The sequence below is a fragment of the Suncus etruscus genome, chromosome 1, assembly GCF_024139225.1.
Source record: "Suncus etruscus isolate mSunEtr1 chromosome 1, mSunEtr1.pri.cur, whole genome shotgun sequence".
Lineage (NCBI taxonomy): Eukaryota > Metazoa > Chordata > Mammalia > Eulipotyphla > Soricidae > Suncus > Suncus etruscus.
The window spans coordinates 10682178-10707609 of NC_064848.1; the positions used below are offsets into that span (position 1 = coordinate 10682178).

Here is a 25432-nt window from a genome sequence, read left to right on the forward strand (position 1 = left end):
TTTTGTTGGTGCAAGTGATGTGAATGAAGTAAACTTGTTATTTGCCTACCAAGTGGACAGGTTGACAGTGGGAGGAAACCTGGAGACATTGGTCGAGGGAGGAAATTGATGGTGGAATTGGTTTTGAAACAGAACAAAAAACAATTCTATTATAAACAAGTTTGTAAAACATGGTGTCTTAATAAAAAACATTTTTTAATTTAATTAAAAAATACTGCCCATAAAACCTCCCTTCCCAGAGTCCAACAGGGAAAGGGGTTTACAGACGGCTGATCAACCAATACAAATAATTTACCAGTCTCGGGTGCCAGATAGATAGCTAGTGGTAGGGCATTTGCCTTGCACGCAGCAGACCCAGGATGAAACGTGGTTCGAATCTCGACATCCCATATGGTCCCCTGAGCCTGCCAGGGGGAGCAATTTCTGAGTGTAGAGCCAGCCCTGACCACTGCCAAGTGTGGCTCCCAAACCAAACTAAACAAACAAACAAAATATAACTTACCATTCTTTACATTTCCCTGGGCCTTTTCCCTACATTATTTTTCTCCTGATCATTGGCCACCAACCTTACTCTTCTTCACTGTTTGCACTGTCTGTAGTTCCATAAAGCTCTAGAAAGTACATTTCAGGAGAGAGAGAGAGAGAGAGAGAGAGAGAGAGAGAGAGAGAGAGAGAGAGAGAGAGAGAGAGAGAGAGAACAGCAAGTTTTTCATGTGATCAACATAGGTTTGATCCCTGAAATTTTCTACAGTTTCCTGAACCCCATAAAAAGTGATTCCTGAGCACAAAGTCAGAATATGCTTTGAGCAAGGCCAAGTATGGCCTAGAAAGAAAAAAAAAATCATTTTACTCAGAAACTAGAAAATAAGTCCTTTACCTGGGTGATACATAGATGCATGTATATCCTTGAATTTCAAGAGCTGAGTAAGACCAGGAGGAAGGCAGTTGTAATCCTCACCCCCAGTATATGTTTGTCATCACCTCCCACCCCCTCCCTCATGCTCCTACCATCACTACAAGTGCAAGGTTTCTTCGCCGTTATCTTGGCTGGGTATTTGTGAATCCAAGAACAGTCCCCAGAATGAGAAATTACTTCCCATCCCCTTGTCCCCTTTCGGGGGAAGACCTTGGTAATATTTATCCGCAGCAAGTAATAATCCACACAGACAAGAACGATAGGGTTTAAAAGATCGGGCAAGGAGAGCCAGAGAATCCTCCTGCAGCCAGCAGCTTTTCACAGAAGGACCCCTCACTCCTGTCCCTCAAGCTATTTATTGCCAACTCCACAGCGCCCCACCTGGAAGGGTTAGGTGGGGCAAAAGTCACAGAACAATCCTAAGGAAACACTTTTATATACAATTCCAAGAATCATCTTATGGAAACTTTTTCATATGCTACAACAAGTATCTCTTTTTTTCCCCCACCTCTTTGCAGAGTATTGGCTGTGATGACTACTTGGGGTCTGACAAGGTCGTGGACAAATGCGGAGTGTGTGGAGGTGATAATACAGGTTGCCAGGTTGTGTCAGGTGTGTTTAAGCATGCCCTTACTAGCCTGGGCTATCACCGAGTTGTCGAGATTCCACAAGGAGCCACAAAAATCAACATCACAGAGATGCATAAGAGCAACAACTACTTAGGTAAGAGAAAACTCTCTGCTTCTGTCTGATTTTCTAGGGCCATAAGATGAGCATTACAGTGTCCAAAGGTCTTTGGGAGTGGAAAAAAAACAAACAAACAACAACAACAAAAGGTTCTTCTTGCAAGTAAATATTTACTGTCTGCAATATTTAAATAGTCCTTGCTCTTTCAAGATGATAAAATCAATAATTAGGGGCACAGGAAGACTTCTTGAAGAGCCAAAAGACTCACTCATCCATGTTTGTTCTATTGAGTTTATATGACTAGTTTGAGTTTGGCCTTGGTTATCCTTTCTAAGTCCTCTACCTGGCACAACTGTATGTGTGTGTCCTTTGAACTCGCAGAATCTTCAACAATAGTTTTAAGTAACCTCATGAATCTTAAAGCCCCCTATTTTTTGAGGGGGTTTGGACCATACCCGGTGACACTCAGGGGTTACTCCTGACTATGAGTTCAGAAATCGCTCCTGGCTTGGGGGACCATATGGGATGCTGGGGATTGAACCAGGTCAGTCCAGTGTCAGCTGCTTGCAAGGCAAATACCTTAACACTGCATCACTGATCCAGTCATTTTTTTTTTTTTTTTTTTTTACTTCTTGGGTCACATCTATCAGTACCTGGCTCTGTGCTCAGAAATGATTCCTGGCAGGCTCAGGGGACCATACAGGATGCCTCATGGAACTCAGGACCAAATGCAGACAGGCACACAATCAGCTGTGCTATCACTCCTGCCCATTTAGGGGCCACTTTTTTTCTTTTTTTTTTTTTTTTGGTTTTTGGGCCACACCCGGTGTTGCTCAGGGGTTACTCCTGGCTGTCTGCTCAGAAATAGCTCCTGGCAGGCACGGGGGACCATATGGGACACCGGATTCGAACCAACCACTTTTGGTCCTGGATCGGCTGTTTGCAAGGCAAACGCCACTGTGCTATCTCTCCGGGCCCTAGGGGCCACTTTTAACCTATTTTCCTATCAAAGGACATTTTCATTTACCTTTATTTCCTTGCAATTTTGAAAATGAGTTTCTGAATGGATTATATTTTATTCAAAGCAAATCAGTCAGAGACCAATTTTTGCTAATTCATGTACATAATTGGTAAACAAATTAAGGAACCACTTTTTTTTTTAATATATTAAATCATTAAGCCCTTTCAACATCCCTAAGAAACTAAAGCTCTTCCCAGTTCCTTTTTGCAGGTAAAAATACAGATATAAGGAAATTGTGAATTTTGCCAATTTATTGCAGCCCAGAAGCGATAGAGTTAGGATTTAAACCCAGGCAGTTTTATCTGCAAGCCTGGTTCCTACCAAGAGATAGTACTCATGAACAGTTCTCAGAACCTGAGTTCTAGTGTAAACTATAGCAATACAATAGTCAACAGCCACAGAAGTTAAAAGTTTGTGACTTTTGCAAATTTCATAGCTCAGGATCACCTGTAATGTGCAAACTCTCTTCAAAGTGAAGTGAGGCCAAAATTAGCTTCACTCTTTTTTTCTTGGCAGGAAGAGGAAGGGATGACAGATGGAACTGCGAGAACAAGTTAATTAAAACGGAAAGCTGTTTCATTTTTGTTGGAAAATCTAGGAACTATCTAAAATGGCACTAAGCCTAGTTTCCCAGTTAGTGGTTTGTTATTTTTAGTAGCGAACTTAGTCTTTTGCTCTTTTATTATTGGGAGGGGGGAGTATATTAAGAGATTGCATCTCCAGAAACATCCTGCCTCCCAGAATGGAAAATGTTCTCCCTGGAATTATTTAAAGTTTGATTGCATTCAACTGCACTAGAAAATAATGCCACTTTATACAAAGTGTTGTTTTTAGCAAATTTTCCCCAGCTAGCATTAATCATATTCAGGAAGCATTTTTCAGGAGTTAACCAAAGAAGATATAAAGAGACAATCTGGGATAATATTCACTAAATGTCTAAAATGAAAACTTATCTCAGAACCCAGTGCTACCATTTGGAATAAAGGAATAAGAATCATGACTTTCTAAGTACTTATGAACGTCAAAAAAGTAACAATATTCAGGGTCCTGCAAAGTTCTGGCATTAAAGTCATTAACATTTGTCCTTCCTTTTTGAGAGAATTTGTTAGGATTTATTTTGTTATGCAGTAAAATATTTTTCTCCCCCATCCAAAACAAAAAGAAAAAGATGTGGCAGAGTAGAATGAAAGTATTCAGGGCTTCCAGGGTCAGTAGGAAGCTGATGCCAATGATCAAGTTTAACTTCCTAAGTCCTGCAACCACTTGAGTGCTTGCCTAGCATATATGAGACCCCCAAGTTTGCCCTATGGTACCACACAATTCTCTTAAATATTGCCAGGATCAAGGGTCATCCAATGTCTCCCAAGCATTGCTGGGAAGCAACCCCAAAACAAATAAATAAGTATTAAAATCTATTTGTTTTATTCACACTAGAAAATATGGTTTAATTCTGTCATTTTGAAAGTTAAATTCTGTCTAACTCTCAGACAGTTTAATTCTGTTATTTAGACAGGATTATTTTTTAGAGCCCTCAGGATTTAAATAACTTATCTTAGTCACTCAGTTAATAACAGTAATCATGCTATAAGAATAATACTTTCTGGAGCCAGAGAGATAGCACAGAGGTAAAGCATTTGCCTTGCATGCAGCCGACTCGGGACAAACCCAATTCAATTCCTGGCATCCTGTATGGTCCCTCGAGCTTTCCAAGAGTGATTTCTGAGCATAGAGCCAGGAGTAACCCTTGAGCATTGCCAGGTGTGGCCCAAACACCAATCAAACAATCAATCAATAAACAAAAAGAATAGTACTTCAGTACTTACATACACAGTCTTCAGTATTATTTACATGTCTGACCTTCTGGTATTTTAAATAATAAAAGTTAGAGTCATAAAAATTGCAATAACTGATTTGGAATACAAAGGATGTCATTTCAAAAAGAAAAGCTACATGGAAGAAAGAGGCAAAAAAAAAGAGCAAAGAAAAATCTTTGCTCCCATGTAACTAGTGATAGAAAAGTCAACTGGACTGAATTTACACTTCATTTAGCTTGGACGTCAAGAATAATGCCTGATAGCTTCCAGTTTCTGATAGGGCCTGAGTTCTGGCCTGTTAAAGCTTGGGAGGAAATTCAGCTTAGCGTTTACTGACGCTTATTGTCTTTTTTATTGTTTCCCCAAACAATGCTGGAGAAACTATGGCATTGGATAGATAGCTCCATGATTTCAGAATATATGATTTTTATGCACTTTACTGTAAGTTCAAGATCAATGAAACTGCAGAACCAAGCAACATTTTTCTGTGTTTGTATGAATTTTTTTACATTCTCCAAAATATAGACTGATTGATGGCTTATAGATTCTTCGAATTTTTCTATTTACTGCATAAGACTTTTAAATCCTTGATTTGTGGCAGGCTAAGCAGTCTCTTTTGTGTGTGAGTTATTCTGAATCTTGCTTTTTGGAAATAAAAGAGTAAGTCTAATTTTATTTAAGATGTTGGTGTGTTATTATTTGACTCTTCTTTAATATAAGATATTATGAAATTATTTTAGCTGAAATCACAAAGTTTGCCATACTATAGCCTGCTCAGCATACTAATGTCATTAAATAATAGTCAACAATTCAGACATAAAAGCATACAAGAAAAATTAATGCTAAAGGACATATTCTATATGCCAACATTTTATATGGTCATAAAGCCTTAGACTTGGAAGACATATTTTTAAAAGTCTGTACAATATTTAAAATAAACTGGAAACACCTTACTTTTAAGCATGTTTTCTTAAAAGTTTGTAGCAAGAAGTTATAAGTTATCCATAATTTGTCATTTTTCATTCCTTGTGGAACTTTGTATCTGAAAAAGTTTTAAAGAATATTTAAATATGATATCTTACATTTATATTACAATCCCATGTTTATATGCATTGCCAAGATTTTGAACTACATAGAGCAAAGAGATAAAATTCCTTCTTCATGTCAGCCCAATGCTTGATCTGCTGCCTTTTTCTGGTTTGGGGGTTTAGGCCAATTGGCAATGCTCAGCAGTTACTCCTGTCTCTGTGCCTGGGTGCTAAGTTCTGTACCCAGGTGCATAGTTGACCATGTAGTGCCAGAGATCAAACCATAAAAAACATGTAGACTTAACTATCTCTAACTTATACTATCTCTTCTTCCCATTGGCCCACTATCATAAAGTGCAAAGACTGAGATAAATAACCACTAGCATTCAGCATGTATATTGTGATTCTTTGTGGAAGGACAAATAAGAATGTGTTTTCTGGGCTGGAAAGATAGCATGGAGGCAGAGTGTTTGCCTTGCATGAAGAAGGATAGTGATTTGAATCTTGGCATCCCATATGGTCCCCCAAGCCTGCTAGAAGTGATCTCTGAGTATAGAGCCGAGCCAGGAGTAACCCCTGAGCGCAGCCGGGTGTAACCAAAAAAAAAAAAAGAATGTGTTTTCTAAATTTTTCATATCAATACATGTATAATTAATTTATTGGTTTTACATGAAGTTATTATAACAGAATTTAACTAAGTAGTTCCCTGTAGGAGGTCATTTAGATTATCTCCAATTTTCTAATATTACAAATAATACTTTAGGCCTTTTTTATTCAAGAGGCCAGACTGAAGGCCAGAAAGGTAGTATATCAGAAGAAAGTACTTGCCTTGTATGAATCTGACCTCCATTCAATCTCTGATACTGCATCTGGCTTCTCAAGCACTACTATGGGTCACTTCTGAACTCAGAGTCAGAACAAACCCTGAGCTTCCCAAGTCATGGCCCAACATTGCCCTCATTTTAGCCTCATTGAGCCCCCAAAAGAAAAAGTACAAGAAACTCAAGGTGGCATACGGAATACATCCTGTCATCCTCCCAGGATTGTATCAGAGTGACACTAAAGGAAGTAGAACGCAGTTGGCAAACATTCACTTTTAGAGCAGAGAAAATCACAAGGTCATAAGTCATAAGTCATAAGTCATAAGTTAGTGCCAGCCTCCATGCTGGAAGGGAGAAAGGAGTGAAAAATAGGGAAATGTAAAAAAATAATCGTGTATATTAACAGGTACCCTGCATACACATCTAGAATTCTGGCATCAATGTCACCTCAAAAATGAGGGAGCTGGGGGGAGGGGCGGAGCAGTGGCGCTAGAGGTAAGGCATCTGCCTTGCAAGTGCTTGCCAAGGATGGACTGTGATTCGATCCCCTGGCGTCCCATATGGTCCTCCAAGTCAGGAGCGATTTCTGAGCGCATAGCCAGGAGTAACCCCTGAGTGTCAATGGGTGTGTCCCAAAAATAAGGGAGTTAGGCATGGCAGAGAGTTCTCATGCTCCAAATCCTCTGTTTCCACTCTGGAATTAGAGAAAGGAGCAGCTTGTGACTGATGAATATATCATGTCCTCTCCCTACAGAATTTGACCTGTTAAAAGTTCTGAGTGTGGGGCTGGAGTAATATTACAATGGGCAGGATGCTTGCTTTACATGTCCAATCCCAGTTCAATCTTCAGCATCACTCCTGGGGATTGCCAGGAGTGATCACTGAGCTTAGATCCAGCTAGTAAGCCCTAAGTACAACATGTAGGGAAAAAATAACATTGAAAGTTCTAAGTGTATGCAGAGTTGTTGGGCAGTCTTTCCATTGCATCCCATATGGTTCCCCAATACAGGAGCAATTTCTGAACACATAGCAAGGAGTAGTCTCTAAGTGTCACCAGGTGTGGCCAAAAAAATTAATTCTTCTATAATATTTTCTCCTAATATTTTGATAATCATATTTTATATGAAGCATTTAATCATTTATAATTAATCAATATGTAAGGTGAGAGAGAATGATTCTTTTCTTAAAAACTTGATAATTGTTTCAACAAATTGTACAGAATTTCTCCAATAATTTAAAATGCTGCCTTGACTATGTATTAAATTAAAAAGTATGTAGACTTTTGGATTCTCACTTTCAGATCCATTAATATGTTCATATCTGTCTCTTCCTCCTTCAATTCCATATTGCTTTTACTATTATAATTCTATATTGTTTTCTTATTTTGTTGGCCTCCTCTTCAATTCTTTCTTTCTTTTTTTTTTTTGTTTGTGTGTGTGTGTGTGTGTGTGTGTGTGTGTGGTTTTTGGGTCACACCCGGCAGTGCTCAGGGGTTATTCCTAGCTCCAGGCTCAGAAATTGCTCCTGACAGGCACGGGGTACCATATGGGACACCGGAATTTGAACTGATGACCTCCTGAATGAAAGGCAAATGCCTTACCTCCATGCTATCTCTCCGGCCCCATCCTCTTCAATTCTATGCCCAAATAATTTATTATTTCCTAGATCTTCTTGGGTCTTCTTATACATTTTGTATTCATCTGTATATTTACATAGACTTTTTATATTATATCTAACATATAACCCTCAGGAATATGATGTTAGGAATGAGACCGTAGAGAGGTGACAAGGCTATATACTCCCTTATCATTGAAAGCAGATCCTTAAACAAGTAGTCTAAGAGAGATCCCTGATCCAGGGACCAAGTGAAACATGTAGAACATTCATTAGATTCTTATAAGACACCATATCGGAAAACACCTTTATCATGTACTTTCTGACTTCTAGAACTATGATGGAGAATGTTTCACAAGAATGTTTGTTTATAAGACACACAATCTATGGTTTTTATTTGAAAAACTCACATGAACTATCCCTACATCTGTGTCCTCAGCAGGCCTTTCCTAATTAATGATCAAAAGGAATCCAGGTTTCTGCCAATCTCTTGTTAGACAGGTTTTCTAGAAGTGTGCATGGGCCAGGGTTGTACAGTGACCAAGCACCAACCAGTGTCACTTAGAGAAGTACAAGAGGATAGAATAGTAAACATAGAGTGTTTATCAAAATAGTGAGTATAACATATGTGCCCCTACTTTATTCCCAAGCTCTAGTATTTATTGACTGTTTAATAAAACCCTAGAATTCCTGGTAATGGTTAAATAGAGCATAGTTTTCTACTCCATTGCCAGAGCCTCCAGGAATTTGCCTGTTCAAATGGAAATGTTTTTCTTGTCTTTTCATCTTGTTGTTGTTGGAATCATGATTTCTTCTTAAAATGGTTAAGGAAGTTATCTGAGATGGGATGAAGAAGCTTGAGAGACATGATGAGGTTTGATCCTAAGAGAAAACTTAGTTACTAGAACGCACTGTCTTGTTTTAAAATAGAGTAGAATATCAGGAGGTGATCAGAAGCCATTTCCAATGACTATCATTCATATTATCTTTAATTTTGATTATTTTCTGCAGAGTTGGAAATAAAACAATTTAACATTGTTAAGGAAGGATAGTTGGGAGAGTACAGGATAGGCTTTCAGACATTCTGTAATTACATTAACACAGATTTCTGGCTTGTTCACTACCTTTCTAAGCACACTTAACTCTTTACTATTTTTATATTGAGGTAATATTGGTTTACATCATTGCATATTTTTAAAAGTGCAGATTCACACCTCTTCAAATGTATATTACATCACATCCTCACCAGGAAAACCCTCCTCCACCACCATTGGATCCCCTCTGCCCTTTGCCCCCCCCCCAACTCTGATAACTTTAGTTCTGTGATCAGAATACAGTTTTTTTGGTTTTATCTGTTCCTTTGTTTCTTTATATACTACACAGTAATACAAGTATAGTCTGTTTCTTTTGCCTAATTTATTTTACTTAGCATCAGTCCCTGAAATTCTATCAGTGTTATTATAAATAGTGAATTTGTATTTGTCATAGTGAATAGCAGCCTCTTATGTATATAATCTTCTTTATCAGGTCATCTACTTATGAGTATTTAAGTTGTTTCCATACATGGGATATTGTAAAATCTACCTCAATAAACATAGGAGTGCTTTGAATTTTTGTTTTCTATAGACTAGTGGAAAGGGATTATTAAATCATATGGTAGTTCCATTTTTAATTTTTTGAGACACCTTTATATTATTTTACATAGAAAGCTACAATAATTTAAATTTCCTTCAACAGTGCACACCTTCACCACACCTTCACCAATACTTTCTCCACACCTTCACCAATACTTTTTGTCTCTGGTTATTATGAAATAGGTTATTCTCACAATTGTGATATTGTACCTCATTGTGGTTTTTACATCACTAATAATCAGTGATAAGAATGTTTTCTCATGTTCCTATTGGCTTTCTATATGTCTTCATTGGAGAAATGTCTATTCAGACCTATCTATTGACCATTATTTACTAAGCATATTTTTATGATTGGCAAATGGAACTAATTGTAAATGTCTAATACCATGTTATCTACTTCGTATTCTAATACTGTTGTTTATGTCCTTTAAAGCAGAGGGTTGAAGGCCTCTAATAATATTGGGTAGTTGTCAGTGTCTTCTCTAAGATTATTAAGAGTCACTTCATATACTTGATGTTCCTCTGCTTAGCATATACATGTTAATTAGTGTTCTATTAACTTGACTAGTTGATCCTTTATCATTGTATAATATTCACCTTCTTTCTTTAATTTTTAATTGGAAATGTATTTTTCATTAATAAAATTTAACTGAAGCACCATAAAATACAATTACAAAGTTATTCATGATTAAGTTTCATCGTACAATGTACAAAACCCTTCACCAGTGCACATTTCCCACCACCAATTTCCCCAGTTTCTCATCCATCCTCCCCTCTGTCCTCTCCCCTGCTTGCAGACATTTTTGTTCTCTCTCTGTCTCTCTCACTCTCTTTCTACCTCTCTCTGTCCATCTATTTCTCTATTACTGTTTTTCCTTTTAGACACTGGACTTGCAATATTGTTACTGAAGGGGCATCATGCATACCACTATCACCTTCCAGCACCCACTTGGAAATGTATTTTGAATGATGAAAATATAGTTATTCTATCTCTAATAGGTACCATATGCTTACTGAATTATTTTTCATTTTTGAACCTATCTTTGAAGTACAAATGGGTCTCCTGTAGAAAGCAGAAAATTGGGATTTGTTTTTAAATTCACGCATATGCTTTTAATTGGTGATTTCAGGCCATCTGATATTTAGAGAAATTGTTGGTATTTAAATATTTATTACTGCTTGATTATATTTGTGCATGTTTTTTAGGTTTTCTCTGTATTTTGTTCTTTTGTTCTTTTTTTTAATCCCTTGTACATTGATAGCCATCTTTTGGATTGTGCTTGCATTCCATTTTCTTTCTTCTATGTATTTTTGTCTTGAAGTTATCATAAACATTACATAAAAATCTGTGTTTGTAATTTATATTCAATAGAGAACACAACTTTTTTTTAATTTTTCTTCTTTTCTTTTTTTCTTCTTTTCTTCTTCTTTTAGGGAAAGAAAAGCAATAGATGGGGTAAAAAATAAGAAAAAAATTAAAAAAAAAATAAAATATGCTGAAAATGGGTGGGGTCCTTCTAGTGGCTATCAACCTCAGTTTGAGAGAGGACATGAAAAAGGTAATTGAAATACCATAACAATACAAAAATAAATGTCAAATTAAATATCCAGTGAGCCCTACAGCAATAAAGAGAAGCACCACACAATAGTCTCGGTTCTGAAATCAAATCATGCCGGAATGCAAAAAGAAAGAGAGATAAGATAAAATAATATAAAATAAAAGGGAGATATCAACTTCAATATCTACACCATAATAAGGACGTAAAAATAAATAAATAAATAAATAAATAAATAAATATATATGTGGAAAATGATTGTTTTGTGCTTTTTTTTCCTTTTTTTTTTTTCTTTTTCCCCCTGCATAGGCACAGTAACTATTGGGAATATTATAGAGGAAATTCCCTTAGCCTAGGAGATACAGGGTTTCTCCATCCCTGAAGTATACTGTCATGGGATTAACTATAGACTCCTTGCCTGATCATTTACTCTCCCCTTGGTTCTTTTGTGGTGTATGGAAAACTGCTTCATCATGGATGGTAAAATGAGACCTCTGTATCTAGAGATCTTGGTGACTGTGCAGCTCAAGGAATGGAGCTTATGATGAAGGCTTTCTTTGTGGTGCTAGCAGTTCTGCTTCTTCAGTGTCGTTTTAATTCATCTTCTGTAGTTGATGTTCTTGGTCATTATGTTGCTCCTAGAATGGAGCCTGGGATAGTCTTTCATTGTGTTTCTGGACGACCCGTTCACTTGCGGTTGTCTCAGTCAGACCTCTGGAATTGGAGATCTTGTTTGTTGAACAAATTATAGACCAAAAGCTAGGTTAGAGCTTTTTGTTGTTGTTGTTGTTGTTGTTTGTCCCGGGATGCATACTGTCTAGTCCTGGTTGTAACAACCAGTCATCTGTATATAGCAATCTTGGTTTTTTCACAGATCAAAGGGTGACATGTCTTCTGATTTTGTCTTATTGTTGGCTGGTGAGGAAGGATAACTTGCTCTTAGATCTAGTTGTTCCCATTTCCTCGTTGTCAGGTTATCAATTTAGAACTGGTGTGTGTTGACATCAGAGCAGCATTATGAATGCCCTGGAGTGGATTTGGTTCCTGAAGCTGTTGTGGAGAACTCTGTCGTTTCTATGTCTGGGATCCAGGAGTCAAGGCTGGACGGTCGGTGCCTATTTCCCTGGAGACTAGGTTGGTTCCACATGACATACATTCAGGGTAGAGATGTTCCTGTGTTGTAAAAAAAAAGTGTAAGTTCTCATCCCTAGTAGATAAGAGCTTGTTTTTACACATAACAGTTCCCCTATTTTTAATATGCCTTTGCAGGAAGAAGTGGTACTACATTATATTGCTGGTGGATTTGGGAGTGGAGAGAGAAGAAAACAGACCCATGACAAAAACTAAAAATATATATGCTCAGACATATCTAAAGAAAATAGAGTTTCTTAAAAGAAAAAAAAGATTAAATAAAAGATATAATTAAAGGAATAAAGTGGGGCCTGGAGGGATAGCATGGAGGCAAGGCGTCTGTCCTTCCTACAGAAGGACGGTGGCTCACATCCTGGCATCCTACATGGTCCCCCATGCCCACCAGGGGCAATCTCTGAGCACAGAGCCAGGAGCACCCTCCGAGCGCCGCCAGATATGACCCAAAAGAAGAAAAAAACAAATCAATTCAAAAACCAAAAACTAAAACAAAACAAATAAATAAAAAAAGAGCAAGAGGGGGAAAAAAAACACAAAGAAATTGGAGAAAGTGATACAGGAGATTACATTTGGGGAGAAACAGTGTAAGAGGTAGTGTTATATAAGTCTATACTTATGATGATAGTATAGGCTTCCCCATTGTCTTTTGAGATTTCTTCGTGAGGTGTGGGCTCGGCAGGGAGGTCTTGAGTAGAGTTCTTGCAATGGGAATCCTTTTGGAGCTAATCCGGTATTAAGCCACAGTCCACAATAGGGAGAGGTGATTAGGAGGGCCACACTGCATGAGTCAGTCGGGGTGTTGGTTATATTTTCTTGCTGGGAACGAGGTGTGAGTTTGAGTGGGTCTCTCTTCACTTGGGTACTGGGGTACTAGTTCGTTGGTGTAGAAGGTTGGTCTTGAAACCTAATGGGTTAAGAACTGAGAGTGAAAAGTTATAACATGGTGGGGATATCGGGGATTGGATTAAGGGGTGAAGGGATAGTCAGGTTTCTGAGGGGGAAGAGGGGATAGTACATGGGAGGAGTTATATAGGGTATAGGTATGGGTTGTTTGTGGTTTAGGTTTGTCTCTTAAGGAGGATTCCTACCTCTGTGTGCTCCTGCCCCCATATAAACATATAGAAGTTAGCTTAGGTATATATTAATGTAGAGAGGTGGGGAGGGCAAGAGATACACTGAGTACAGAAAGATAGGTAGGTATAGTACTTGTAAGGAAAGTAAACTAATAGATCAACTTTTGGATATATATATATAGGTTTCCTGTCTCAAGTACTAACCATTGTGTTAGTGAGGTCTATCTATATAGGTGTTTACCCTTTGCAGTATTGTCCGCAGCACCCTATATATCAGCTTTCTTTCCTTTCCTATAGAGGAGGTAACCGTGTGGTTTTTATTTGACATGGATTGAATTGATGGTAATGAGAAGAAGGTGGAAGAAGAGGGAGACAAGAGAGATAAAAGAGAAAACAAAACAGAACAAAACAAACAACAATTAAACAACAACAACAAAAATATGAAGTAATGAGAAGAGAGGGTAAAAGAGCAAGGGCATGTTAGTTTGCTTGAAGGTGTTTGATGCTTAGGCCCTGTAGTAAAAAAATCTGTAGGTCACGGTTGTTGCTTCGGTGGTCTGGCTGGTCATGCAGTTCAGATCCTAAAAGAAGACATAATCTAGGAATATAAATAAAAAAAAAGAAAGAAAGAAAAGGCAAGGCATGTAAATGACAGTGCATTTTACCACTCCAGTTCTAAACAATCAGAAAAGACCACGGTAACCTTAGTGCAAAAAAAAAAGAGTTTTATCCGGACATTTTCATGATGCAATTTCATGATGCATTTCATGATACAAGCTGAGTATGGTGTGAGTCAGCACCGAGGTACCACCGTAGGATGTTCACACTTTGTTTCCCAAAACCCCTGGAGAACACAACTTAATCTTAAATTTATCCTAACATTCCACATTGTTATTATTTTCCTTTCTTCTGCCGACCCTACATGTTTTGTGTCTTTGTTGTCTTGCTGCTTGTAAGTGATTTTTGTTTTTAGTTTTAGAATAGTGCCTTTTTTTGTTCTGTTTTGTTTGGGGGCCACACCCAGCAGCCCTCAGTGGTTATTCTTGGCTCTATGCTCAGAAATTTCTCTGGAAAGCTCTGGGGACCATATAAGATGCTAGGGATCCAACCCAGGTCAGCCGCATGCAAGGCAAGCACCTTACCATTGTAGGGCTATTGCTCAAGCCCCAAGAAAGTGCCTTTAATTATTTGTTGCAAAGCCAGTTTATTAGAGAGTAATTCCTTTAACTATTGCTGTCTGTAAAGTTATTTTTTTTTCTCTCCTGTTTTTGGGGAAGGAGAACTGTTGGACCACACTCTGTAGCCCTCAGGCATTAGTGTTCAGAAATCATTTCTGATAGGCTCAGGGGCTATATGGGATGCTAGGAATAGAACCCAGGTCGGCAGTGTGCAAGGCAAAGGCCCTACCCTCTGTGCAATCACTCTGGCCCCTATTTTTTTTTTTCATTTTCTTAATTCTGAATTCTAAATGACAGGATAACTGAATAAAGTACTGGTTGAAGATCTTTCTCATTTAACACTTTGTATATTTTATGCCACTCTCTCTGGCCTGTAAGACTTCTGCTTTGAAATCTGCTGATTATTTTACAAGGGTTTCCTTATGGGACTTGTTGCTTTTCTCAGTCACTTTTTTTTAGGATTCTTTCTTCCTTTTATAAATAGAACTTTTTTGTTGTTTTGTTTTGTTTGTTTGTTTGTTTGTTTGTTTTGTAAATTAGAAGAAAAGGAAAAGAAATCCCAAACCTGGGAGGAACTTAATACAGGACTAAATTCTTTTTTCTGGGGGGAACACATCCCTCAACTGGTGCTTTAAAATCTTTTTCAAGTGGTTTACATAGTGTTGCAATAAGAATACCTTAACTCATCATCCCAGCCCAATGTAATTTTTATTTTCTATTGATAGAATTACATCTCTGATATAATTTCCTAAGTCCTCATGCAGGCTTAGGGTGCTGGCCTGGGAAGCGGAAACTTTGTTCCCAGTTAAGATTACTGGAGCTGAAGAGATAGTATGGTACAGTAATCTGAGAATCCAGATAACAAATGGAGACTAAGTAGGCTATAATTGAAGTGAATGCTACTGTAGAATCTTAGTGCTACTAATGCTACTATAGGGTATGATGCTCTTAGGGGGAGGGGTTGTAGTTGGTTGAGATGTCTGTCTATAAACATTGTCATTTCAATCAGATTTCACTGACAAACTTCCCAAACATCTGACCCATCATCTGCATCTATGCCCAGCTATATGTCCCACTATGTACACTCCCAGCAGGTTCTTTAAAAGCAAAGATTTTCTCTCAAAAGTCTTGAAGAAGAGCAAAACAGTGAAGTGGGTAAAGAGCTGGCTGTGGAGATCAGACTTCAAGCAGATACTGTAATTCCTGTCTTCATAGCAATCTGCCTGGAAACCTGCAGAACCAGGTAACCAGGGGCATGTGTTTTTAGAAGGACCAAAGGAAATAGCTTGAGGCAGGTAAGTCCCCAAAATATGACCATAACCTGCCTTAAGCAAATTTCATAGGCAGATCTTTATGAGGTTCATTTCTTCATAGGTGAATAGGAAAAGAGATGTTAGAAAAGAGATGTTAAAAATATTTAAATGAAATAATGTATGTAAAATGTCTAGAATCTTAGATGTACTCAATACCTGTTCCCTCATATACCAAGGTCAGTGGGTCTTACCCTTACATTGAATTATAAGACACATGATATTTGAGGAACATTTGCAATATGTCAGTGCTTGGTTATCTGCAATACCTGAAATTTAATTGGTCTGATTCTTAAGTCCTTTGTGAGGTATTAGATAGTTTATCTATATCTTTGGTTCTCAACTGAGGACTATTCCCCATCCTGTAGACTTGATGATATCTAAAGGCATCTTTGATATAACTTGGGCAAGAAGGGGTTGCTATTGGCATCTGGTAGGTAGAATGAAGAGAAGCAGCTAATATTGAAGATGTTAGACTTCCTGCAATCTATAGAACAGCTTCCCCGAGGTGTCAGTAGGTCCAATGAATCTCTGGTCTAAGTTGTGAATTAATGACAACATTTCCCTCTGGTACCAAAGTTCTATGGATCACCTAGTTCAGAATATTGTCTCTACAATAATATTAAATTATTATTAAGTTTATTTAGAAATAAACTTACTGCTTACTTTATGCAGTAAGTGTGTGTTTATAAGTTCACTTTGAATTCTTAGATTCCCATGCCATCCTTCTTCAGTTTATTTAATATTTTATTCAGTTTGTTGCTTCAACCCCCTAAATTATAGAAGTTTTTGCCTAACACCATTTCTATAACCTGCCTGTCTAACATTTAGAATCCTTCCTTTTGTCTTAATATAGAGTGGGATAATTGAAAACAGGAAAAGCCAAAAGAATTAGATTTTTTCATTGGGTACCCAATGGATTTTAATACTACCACCAACTTTGCATTGGCCATATTTTTGTAATTTATCTTTTCATGTGTCCTTGTTCCCCTTGCCCCCACCCCCAGGTAGGCTGTGTACTCCAGAAGACACAATACTAATGCACCTTAGCTGTTCTTTTTCCCAACTGCCTTCCATATCAGCAATGGTGCTGAGTAAGAAAAAAACAGATCTAGTGCTCCAAGGGCCACACAAGTACTGTGTAGCTCATGGACAAGGGTCAACAAACTTATGTTTGAACATCTTTTCTAGAAGATGATGTTCATGATTCTTGAACTGTGTTACTCCCAACTGTTGGTATCTTGGGTCTCCTCCTTCTTATAGATCTCACAGTGTTCACATAATGGAAAGTTAATTTCAACATCTGTGTTCATTGTTAAACTGAGCACAGCATCATGGAAGGATGTACCAAGTTGAAGAGTTTGTGAATAAGGAACTGGAGAGATAATACAGTGTGTAGAGCACTTCACTTGCATGAGGTCAACATGGGTTTGAACCCCATTATCCCATATGGTTCTCTAAATAAAGAGCCAAAGGACAGGGCCAGAGTAGTGGCGCACAAGCGGTAGGGTGTTTGCCTTGCACAGGCTAAGCTAGGACAGACCACTGTTTGATCCCCTGGCATATCCATGTGGTCCCCGAAGCCAGGAGCGATTTCTGAGCATATAGCCAGGAGTAACTCCTGAGTGTCACCGAGTATGGCCCCAAAACCAAAATAAATAAATAGCCAAGAGGAGCTCCAGGTGTGGCACAAAAAACAAAAAAAGAGGTTGGTGGTAATCCTAATACTCAAGTTTAGGTACAGTCTGGCTATTTGCAAAGTGAGAAGTTGGGTAGAATCTCTGCTTCTGCCTTTCCCCACCCTTAGTGAATAATTTCTAATTCCGCTCATTCTATCTCATAGCTACCTCTTTGAGATAATTAAATTATCTCAAATTCAATTAAAGTCCTGATCACCTTTTGCATCCTTGAACTAGGTTGTTTAATTATATATCTATTTTTACTAGATTTTCATGACCTCCCTCTATCAAGTTACTCTGGAACCAAGTCATAAGAAAGTGTAGAACGTTTTAGAAAAAGAAGGAATAGTGTGTTTTTTTCTTCTTTTTAAAGTGTAGTAAATATATACATATTATCACTTTTGTTTTTTGTGAGTTTTATTCAGTTCCAGTTATCAATTCCAGAGTTTTTATATATGCAAGGCAAGTGCTCTGCTAATCACCTACATCCCTTGACCCTAATTCAATTATTTGTATGTATAAAATCACCAGGTGTTAATACATTCATACCTTGCAAGTATTACTACCATCCATTTCTAGAACCTCTTTTCTCTTTTTTTCTAGTTAAACAATGCTTAAAAATATGGAACGCTTCATGAATTTGTGTGTCATACTTGCGCAGGGGCCATGAAAATCTTCTCTGTATCGTTCCAATTTTAGTATATGTGCTGCTGAAGCGAGCATCCATTTCTAGAACTTTTAATCATTATAAAAAATATGTACACAATGAGCAATCATTCCTCATTTCCCTTTTTATCACTAACCCCTACTAACCTATATTCTATCCCCTGCTTCATAAATCTGTTAATTTGGGTACCTCATATAAATAGAGTCATGTAATATTTGCCTTTTTGTATCTGGATTATTTTACATAGTATATTGTTTCCCAGGATTTTCCATGTTGTATTGTGTATCAACATTTTATTGTTTCTTAGGTGTAGACTACATTTTATTTATCCATTTATTTGTCAGGGGACAGTTGGATTCTTTCCTACTTTGGGTTTATTATGAAAAATGTTGCCGCATAGGTATCTGTGTGAGTCTACTTTCAATTCCTTCTTGCACATACTGTGGGTAGAATTACCACGTCATATGGGAATTCTATGTTTGACTTTTTGCCGAACTTCCAAATTGTCTTCCCAAGTAACTGACTCATTTTATATCCCATCTGCAGTGCAAAAGGGTTCAATTTCTCCATCTTCTCGCAAACAGCTTTCTAAAAGAACGTTTAAGCAGGTGTTCTGATATATTCCAGTGGTCTGCTCTTAGACATCAGGATTGGATGTTCTGAATTCTGAGATGGGCTTGGAATCCCTCTGGTATTATCTGTCACAGATAGTGGTGACCCAAGAAACAGTCAGATCTCAAATACTCCAAAATGCTCCCCTGGCTATGGCAGATTATTCCTCAGAACTGCTAATTTATAAGAAAAGGTGAAGGTGATCATGGTGCCTAAAAGTAAAAAAAGAGATGAGAAAGAGAGAGATAGATAAAGAGACATAGACAGAGAGACAAGAAATGTATCTGCCATAGAGGCAAAGCAGGAGAGGGGAAACACACTGGTGAAGGGAAATGAACTCTGGTAAAAGGATGGGTGTTAAAACATTGTATGACTGAAACTCAAATATCAATAAATTCTTAACTCTGTATCTCATAGTGACTAAATAAAAAACTTTTTTAAAAGAAGGTGATTGATCATTCAATACTTAGTTTGCAAATTCTCTGGATGGCCAAATTACAAGATTAGCCATGTTGGTGTGATTTGACTCACTGTATCATATGTATATTTATGTAGATTCCATTATTTACAGACTCTCTGCTTTTTCAGATTATATTAACAACTCATGAAGACAACTAGTATATTTTATACATCTTTTAGCTCTTATAAAATTCTTCATTTTAGAGCCAAAGCGATAGCACAGCAGTAGGATGTTTGCCTTTCACGAGGCCAATCTTGGACGGACTCTGGTTCAATTCCCTGCATCCCATATGGTCCTCGAGCCTGCCAGGATCGACTTCTGAGCACAGAGCCAGAAGTAACCTCTGAGGGCCAACGGGTGTGACCCAAAAACCAAAAAAAAAAAATCTTCTTTTTAGAAATAGTTTTCTCTATGATTCATTTGGTGTTTTATTTGAATTCAGGTCTTACCTTTTCTTTAACAGCAAGTTTTTATAATGACTTTTCAAAACCACATCCTTTCAAAACTAATATTGCCTGCCTGTCACAGAGATGGTGCATGGTGCACCTTTTTGTGATTTGAGAAAGTGCTGTTGTTTGTTTTAATCTCCATCTTAATTTTGCACTAAATATGTATACATATATATTTTTTTCCACCTGGTGTCTGAAAGCTTGTTTCTCTTTGATTTAGGAAGGCTCTGATGTCTTTATATCTGTTTGCATGGTCTTGCTTTTCACTTTTACAGTCACTAGTCCTTGAAAAGCTTTTAGATACTCTGGAAAGAAGTGCAATCGACTTGGCTGCAGCCCCTTTTGCTCATTGTTCCCCACATTTCCTTCTTTTTAAGTTAGTGCCTTGTTGCTTATAAATGTAAGACTTTGTTTGGATTTGACTTGTTTTGTTGACTTTGTTTGTACTTGAATTTGCCTTTTGACTAATCAAGCTGTGACTTGGCTTTTTTACTTTCATTTGTTTCTCTCTGTCTTTGATATATCAAAAGCACCACACCTGCTTTTCTACCTTGACATAGATGCTTTGCTCAAATGCAAGAAACAGCTGCTGAACTGTGGAGACTGGGTCTTGGGTTTTAAAGAAATGATCTGACAGTCCTGCCCTTTTGAGGATAGCTTTCTCTCCCAGCATGCTCTGGATGACTGTACCTCCAGACAGCATCTTCCAAGGGACTATTAATGGCTCCCAGTTCTCCTACCTGGATTAGAGAGAAAGACTCAGAACTCACTATCTATGAGTCCAATGTGGCTAAAACGGTCCTAAATCCATCCATTCTCTAATCTGTTTGGATAAGTATCTAAACCTTCCCTCTGTGAGTCAAAATCTGGCTCTTGGCCATGTGTTAGATCATTGTACTACCACACTAGGGAGTTAATACAAGTTAAATCTCAAGATGAGATCTCTAAAGTTTAAGTCACATTTAGTAAATATGGTTGACTTTATGAAAGAGAAATGACACTTGAGTAAAACAGCAATTTCAGAATAACTTTATGAATTTTTAAGCAACAATGCCTTATGCAATCACCTACCTTTTACCTTTCCATAGTTATTTCTGCTTTTTGGAGCCCCCCCACCCCCCGCCTTATCTTAATTAAGAGTTAGAGCTTCAAATATCTTGACTTTCATCAGTTTCTCACCCCCCATGTATCATTTTTTAAGTGTAAGGGGAGTTTGCAATATTAGATCAGAGTGTAAAATTGTCTCATGAGAATATTAAATAAGGCCCTGTCTTGTAGGAAAGCACTGAGTACAGTGTCTAGCACAAAATACCAAGTGCCAGCTGTTTTTTTTGCACTATTTTTTACTAATATTTTGCAAACTAGTCTGGGATTACATGCTTTAGATCCACATATTTGTGCTTTAAAACATTAGACAATGAATACATTTTTTTTGAAAAGCAAAAAGGTCTTTTTATCTAGCCACAGCAAAACAATAGTGAAATTTAAATGTGACAGAACTTGCTTTATAAACCAAGTGAACTAGATCAAAAGTGTTTGAAATTTTTTTTAAAAATTAAAAAAAATTTGTTTTGTATCTGGACTAAGTGGTGTCCCCGGATCATTTGCTTGAAGTATTATCAAGTGATAACATCTGATACTTAGAAATTGATCAACACTTGTATTTTAGGGAGGACAAAAATAGAAAATTTGTATTTTTAGACATCCTATGTTTTGCACAAAACTGTCTTTCTATTCTGTGATGCATTCAATCTTTAAAATCTCAGCGACCCAAAGATCAATGCCATTTCTGTTGTGAATGGGTGAGTCAAAGGCCCCAGCACATAATACTGTTCAACCTGTACTCAAACTAGTAGCTCTTCTGAGTCCTCTGGGACACAGATATCTCCTGGAATGGGTGAAACCTGTTCTAACCCACAATCCTATGGACCATCTTAATTAATTTAAATCCTTAATATTTTCATCACAGAATTTTATCCTTGCTTTTTCAAGCCCATTATAATAAAAAGAAATGCTCATTTGAGTGCTGAAAATCTTGTCACTAGCCAGAACAACACACTGGCCTACCACTTGCTGACTGATAGAATATATACTCACTTGCCGCAGTAGCAATTATAAATACAGAAGTAATGGTCTTAGTTCAAATTGTGCAACTCTGATGAATTTTCACAAAGTGAGGCACCACCCCTAGCCAGGACTCACATCAAGATATAGAACTTTATTAGCATTCCAGAGCCCCTTCATCAGTTTCTCACAGCCAGTAACTCTCTCTCCAAGTGGAACCACTACATATTAGTTTTGCCTATTTTTAAAAAGTCATGTAAGTATAATAATATAGTTTATACTCCTTTGTATCTTAGTTTGTAGGTAGAGAGGAGTATTAACATTTTTAACATTGAACTTAGAGCAGAACACAGAATGAGAATAGAAATTTTCCCCACGAATTTAGCCAAATTTCCAACCTAATTTTTTGCTAATTTCTTCAATCTAATTTCTAATATTATTTCTAACACTTATTTAATATTATACTGACACATATTATGTGCTTATCTCTATCCTAGATCTTATTCATCTTTCTAGTCTCTGTTCCGTTTATTTGCCAAATAATCTCTGAAGCATACTTTAGCTGTAATAGTTTTTAAATGTGTTTTAATACTTTGTGCAGCAAGCCTCTCTTTCATTTTTAATATTTTAGATAAGTTAAACTAAAAACTAGCATTTTTTATTTTAGGTGAGCTTGGGAAGTGCTTTGTGGCATTCAAGGAAAAATACAATTGGTATTTTCACTTGGTTGTCTTTCTGTTTTTAAGATGCCTGCTGCTTTCCTCCGATTAAAGGCTCTAACTTTTTTTAATAAGATCCTTATTTAAGAACGATAATTACAAACATGTTTGTAATTGGGCTTCAATCATAAAAAAAAAAAAAACACTCCTTTACCAGTGCAACATTCCTACCACCAATGCCCTCCTTCTCCCTCCTCCACTACTCCCTGCTTGTATTGGAGACAGGCATTCACTTTTCTCACTCATTGACATTGTCATGATAGTTAACCTACTCAGTAAACATGCCTTGGTTGTGTTACAGCTCTTTTAGAATTTGTCCAGCAGGCCTTCTGGTCTCCACCGGAAGGCCCCCCTACTAAAAAAAAAAAAAACATGCCTTGGTGCCAAATGCCAGGCTCAACAGTAGACATTACATATCTTCTAGAAAATAGACGTCTCACCAGAACAGGAAAAAACAGTCCTATATTCTAGTGATGGGATCAGAGGGAAAAAGCAGTAAAAGTATAATTTCAGATGGCAATATATACTATACAGAAACAAATTCAGGGAAAGCAGAACAAGGTAATATTTGCATTAGATAAGTAGAGAAAGTTGCTCAAAGGAAGTCACCCTTGAATTAGAATTGACATGATGGCAAGACAGTAAAAGATCTAGAAGTTAATTTGCATGTACTAGCCATAGAAAAATGCACAACCTTTTAGATATATATTTCCACTATCCAAATAGAGTCTACCTGTGAGTAAGTAAGGTTGTGACATTTCCCATGTCGATTTTTTACATTTCTTGTGAAGATTGGTCTTAAGATATTTAGTTATATTTTGTTATGCTGTGATGATGGAGAATGAAACCTGTTCATATTTTATACTCAAAATTGTTACATCAATATTTGGAACACTATAGATTTCATACAGACATCTGGAAACTATTGAACTTTTATTAATTCGGAGAAATTTTAATTGATTTTTAAATTTTCTTAAGGATATTTTCATTCCATTAGGAATCAATGACAATGTTGCATCCTTCTCTTACACTAGCAATATTCCTAGATTTTTTTCATGATATATGCATATGTTACCAAAACATCTAAAACAACTTATCAGGTGGTAGCAGACTTTCTTAGTCTATCTGTGACTTTAATATGCATGCTATCAAGAAAGATATATGTGTTGCACAATACTAATTTTAAATTAATGTATGGTTGGTGCTTATTACCAGATTAAGAACGTCTGTTTCTAATTTTGTAAATGTTTTTACTGAGATGCATTCTTAAATGTCATTTTGGCATCTATTTAAATTATTGTTCCTAAAAATTTCTCATATTAAATCATTTTTGCATTCAGTGATTTTTATAAATGTTTTGCTGAATTCCACTTGCTGGTATTTTAGTTAGGATTATAGAAATCTATATTCATCAGGGAAACACCTTGTTGCTTTCATTTTGTGCTTTCTCCATGAAGTTCCAATTTAGTGTCCAAATATTTAAGTGTTCTGGAAATATTTATACAATTATCCATTCATTTAGATTTTAATGGAAACTCACTCATGAAAAGCATCTGGCTCTATTATCTTTCAGAGAAAAATTATTTTGGAATAACTTAAAAATATTCTATGACTACTAGCCTATTACATATTCTTATTAATCTTAAATTCATTAAATAAAAATTTTAATATTTCTTCTCCCTGGAGAATTTCAAATGCCATAGTATAGACTTACACATTGGATTCACTTTTAACATTTAAATTACGTTAACTATCTGAGTTAACTCTGAAACATGGGATCTTAAGCTGGCACTGTTGACATTCAGGCTGGATGCTTTGTTGTGGGATTCATCCTGATTACAGGATGTTTAACAGATCCCTGGTTCTGCTCATTGGCTACTAGTAGCACCTCTTCATCATAGTTCCATTGTCACCAGTGTCTTTCAGGTGAAAACCACTGTTCTCTAAAGGCTGTATTGTAGGGAAGAAATAGTATTTGTGTTAGATATTTTGGGGGTTATAGAACATGTGTTTATTCATATTTAAACTGTACTTTGACTCATGCACTTTTTAAAAAATTTTTATTGTGATCATAATGGCTGACATATCTTTCACAGTAGTATTTTAGGTACATATTAACATTGAATGGGGGAATGCCCATCACCAAATTTCTCCTCCCCGCATCCCAGTTCCCTTTCTGCAACCCATATACCCCACCATCACCCCCCAGGCTGCTAGAGTAGGTGGTCCCCTCTTTGTCCAGCTTACTATTAGTGGTCATATATCTGTTTGGTCCTGATACCCTCCCTTGTTTCCCCCTCTATTTAAGAGGCGGAGCTAGATAAATCGAGTTATGTGGTTTTGTTTGAAGGAAAGAAAAGCAATAGAATGGGGTACAAAATAAGAAAAAAATTAAAATTAAAAAATTAAAAAAGTAGTCAAATACTTTGAAAATGGGCGGAGACCTTCTAGAGGCTTTCAACCTCAGTTTGAGAGAGGACATGAAAAAGGTAATTGAAACACCACAACAATACAGAAAGAAATATCAAATTAAATATCCATTGAGCATTACAGCAATAAAGACAAGCACCACACAATAGTCTCGGTTCTGAAATCAAATCATGCTGGTGTGCAAAAAGAAAGAGAAAGATAAGATAAAATAAAATGAAATGAAACTAACAACTAATATGAAAAAGTTAATGAATGAGAGAAGTAGAATGCCTATCTCGAATACAAGCAGGGGTTGGGGAGGAGGGAGGTCAGGGGCATTGGTGGTGGGAATGTTGCACTGGTGGAGGGGGCGGTGTTCTATTTATGACTGAAACCCAACTACAAACAATTATGGTGCTTAAAGACTTTATAAAAAAAAAATAAAATAGTTTCTCTCATGCACAGGCTCTAAAATGTTATTGAAAAATGTTATTGAAAAAAAAAAAGTAGGATCCTTGTCCTGCACCCAGCCAACTTGGATTCAATTCCTAACACCCCATATGGTTCCCACC

At 37.0% G+C, this 25432-nt stretch overlaps 1 protein-coding gene and 2 non-coding genes across 3 annotated transcripts in view; 2 read left to right on the forward strand and 1 right to left on the reverse strand.

Annotated features, from left to right (window-relative positions):
* The window catches only part of THSD4 (thrombospondin type 1 domain containing 4), a 193603-nt gene that overhangs the window by 112761 nt on the left and 55410 nt on the right, over window positions 1–25432 (forward strand). Inside the window, exon 2 of the mRNA XM_049777850.1 lies at window positions 1435–1639. Within this exon, the coding sequence (XP_049633807.1) occupies window positions 1435–1639 (205 nt within the window). The remainder of the gene's footprint in view (window positions 1–1434; window positions 1640–25432) is intronic.
* LOC126026778 (U6 spliceosomal RNA) lies at window positions 18097–18203 on the reverse strand. Its single transcript, XR_007502003.1, has one exon. It is a non-coding gene; the product is annotated as a U6 spliceosomal RNA (small nuclear RNA).
* Window positions 22742–22803, forward strand: LOC126030088 (U7 small nuclear RNA). The gene has a single exon (XR_007503072.1). It is a non-coding gene; the product is annotated as a U7 small nuclear RNA (small nuclear RNA).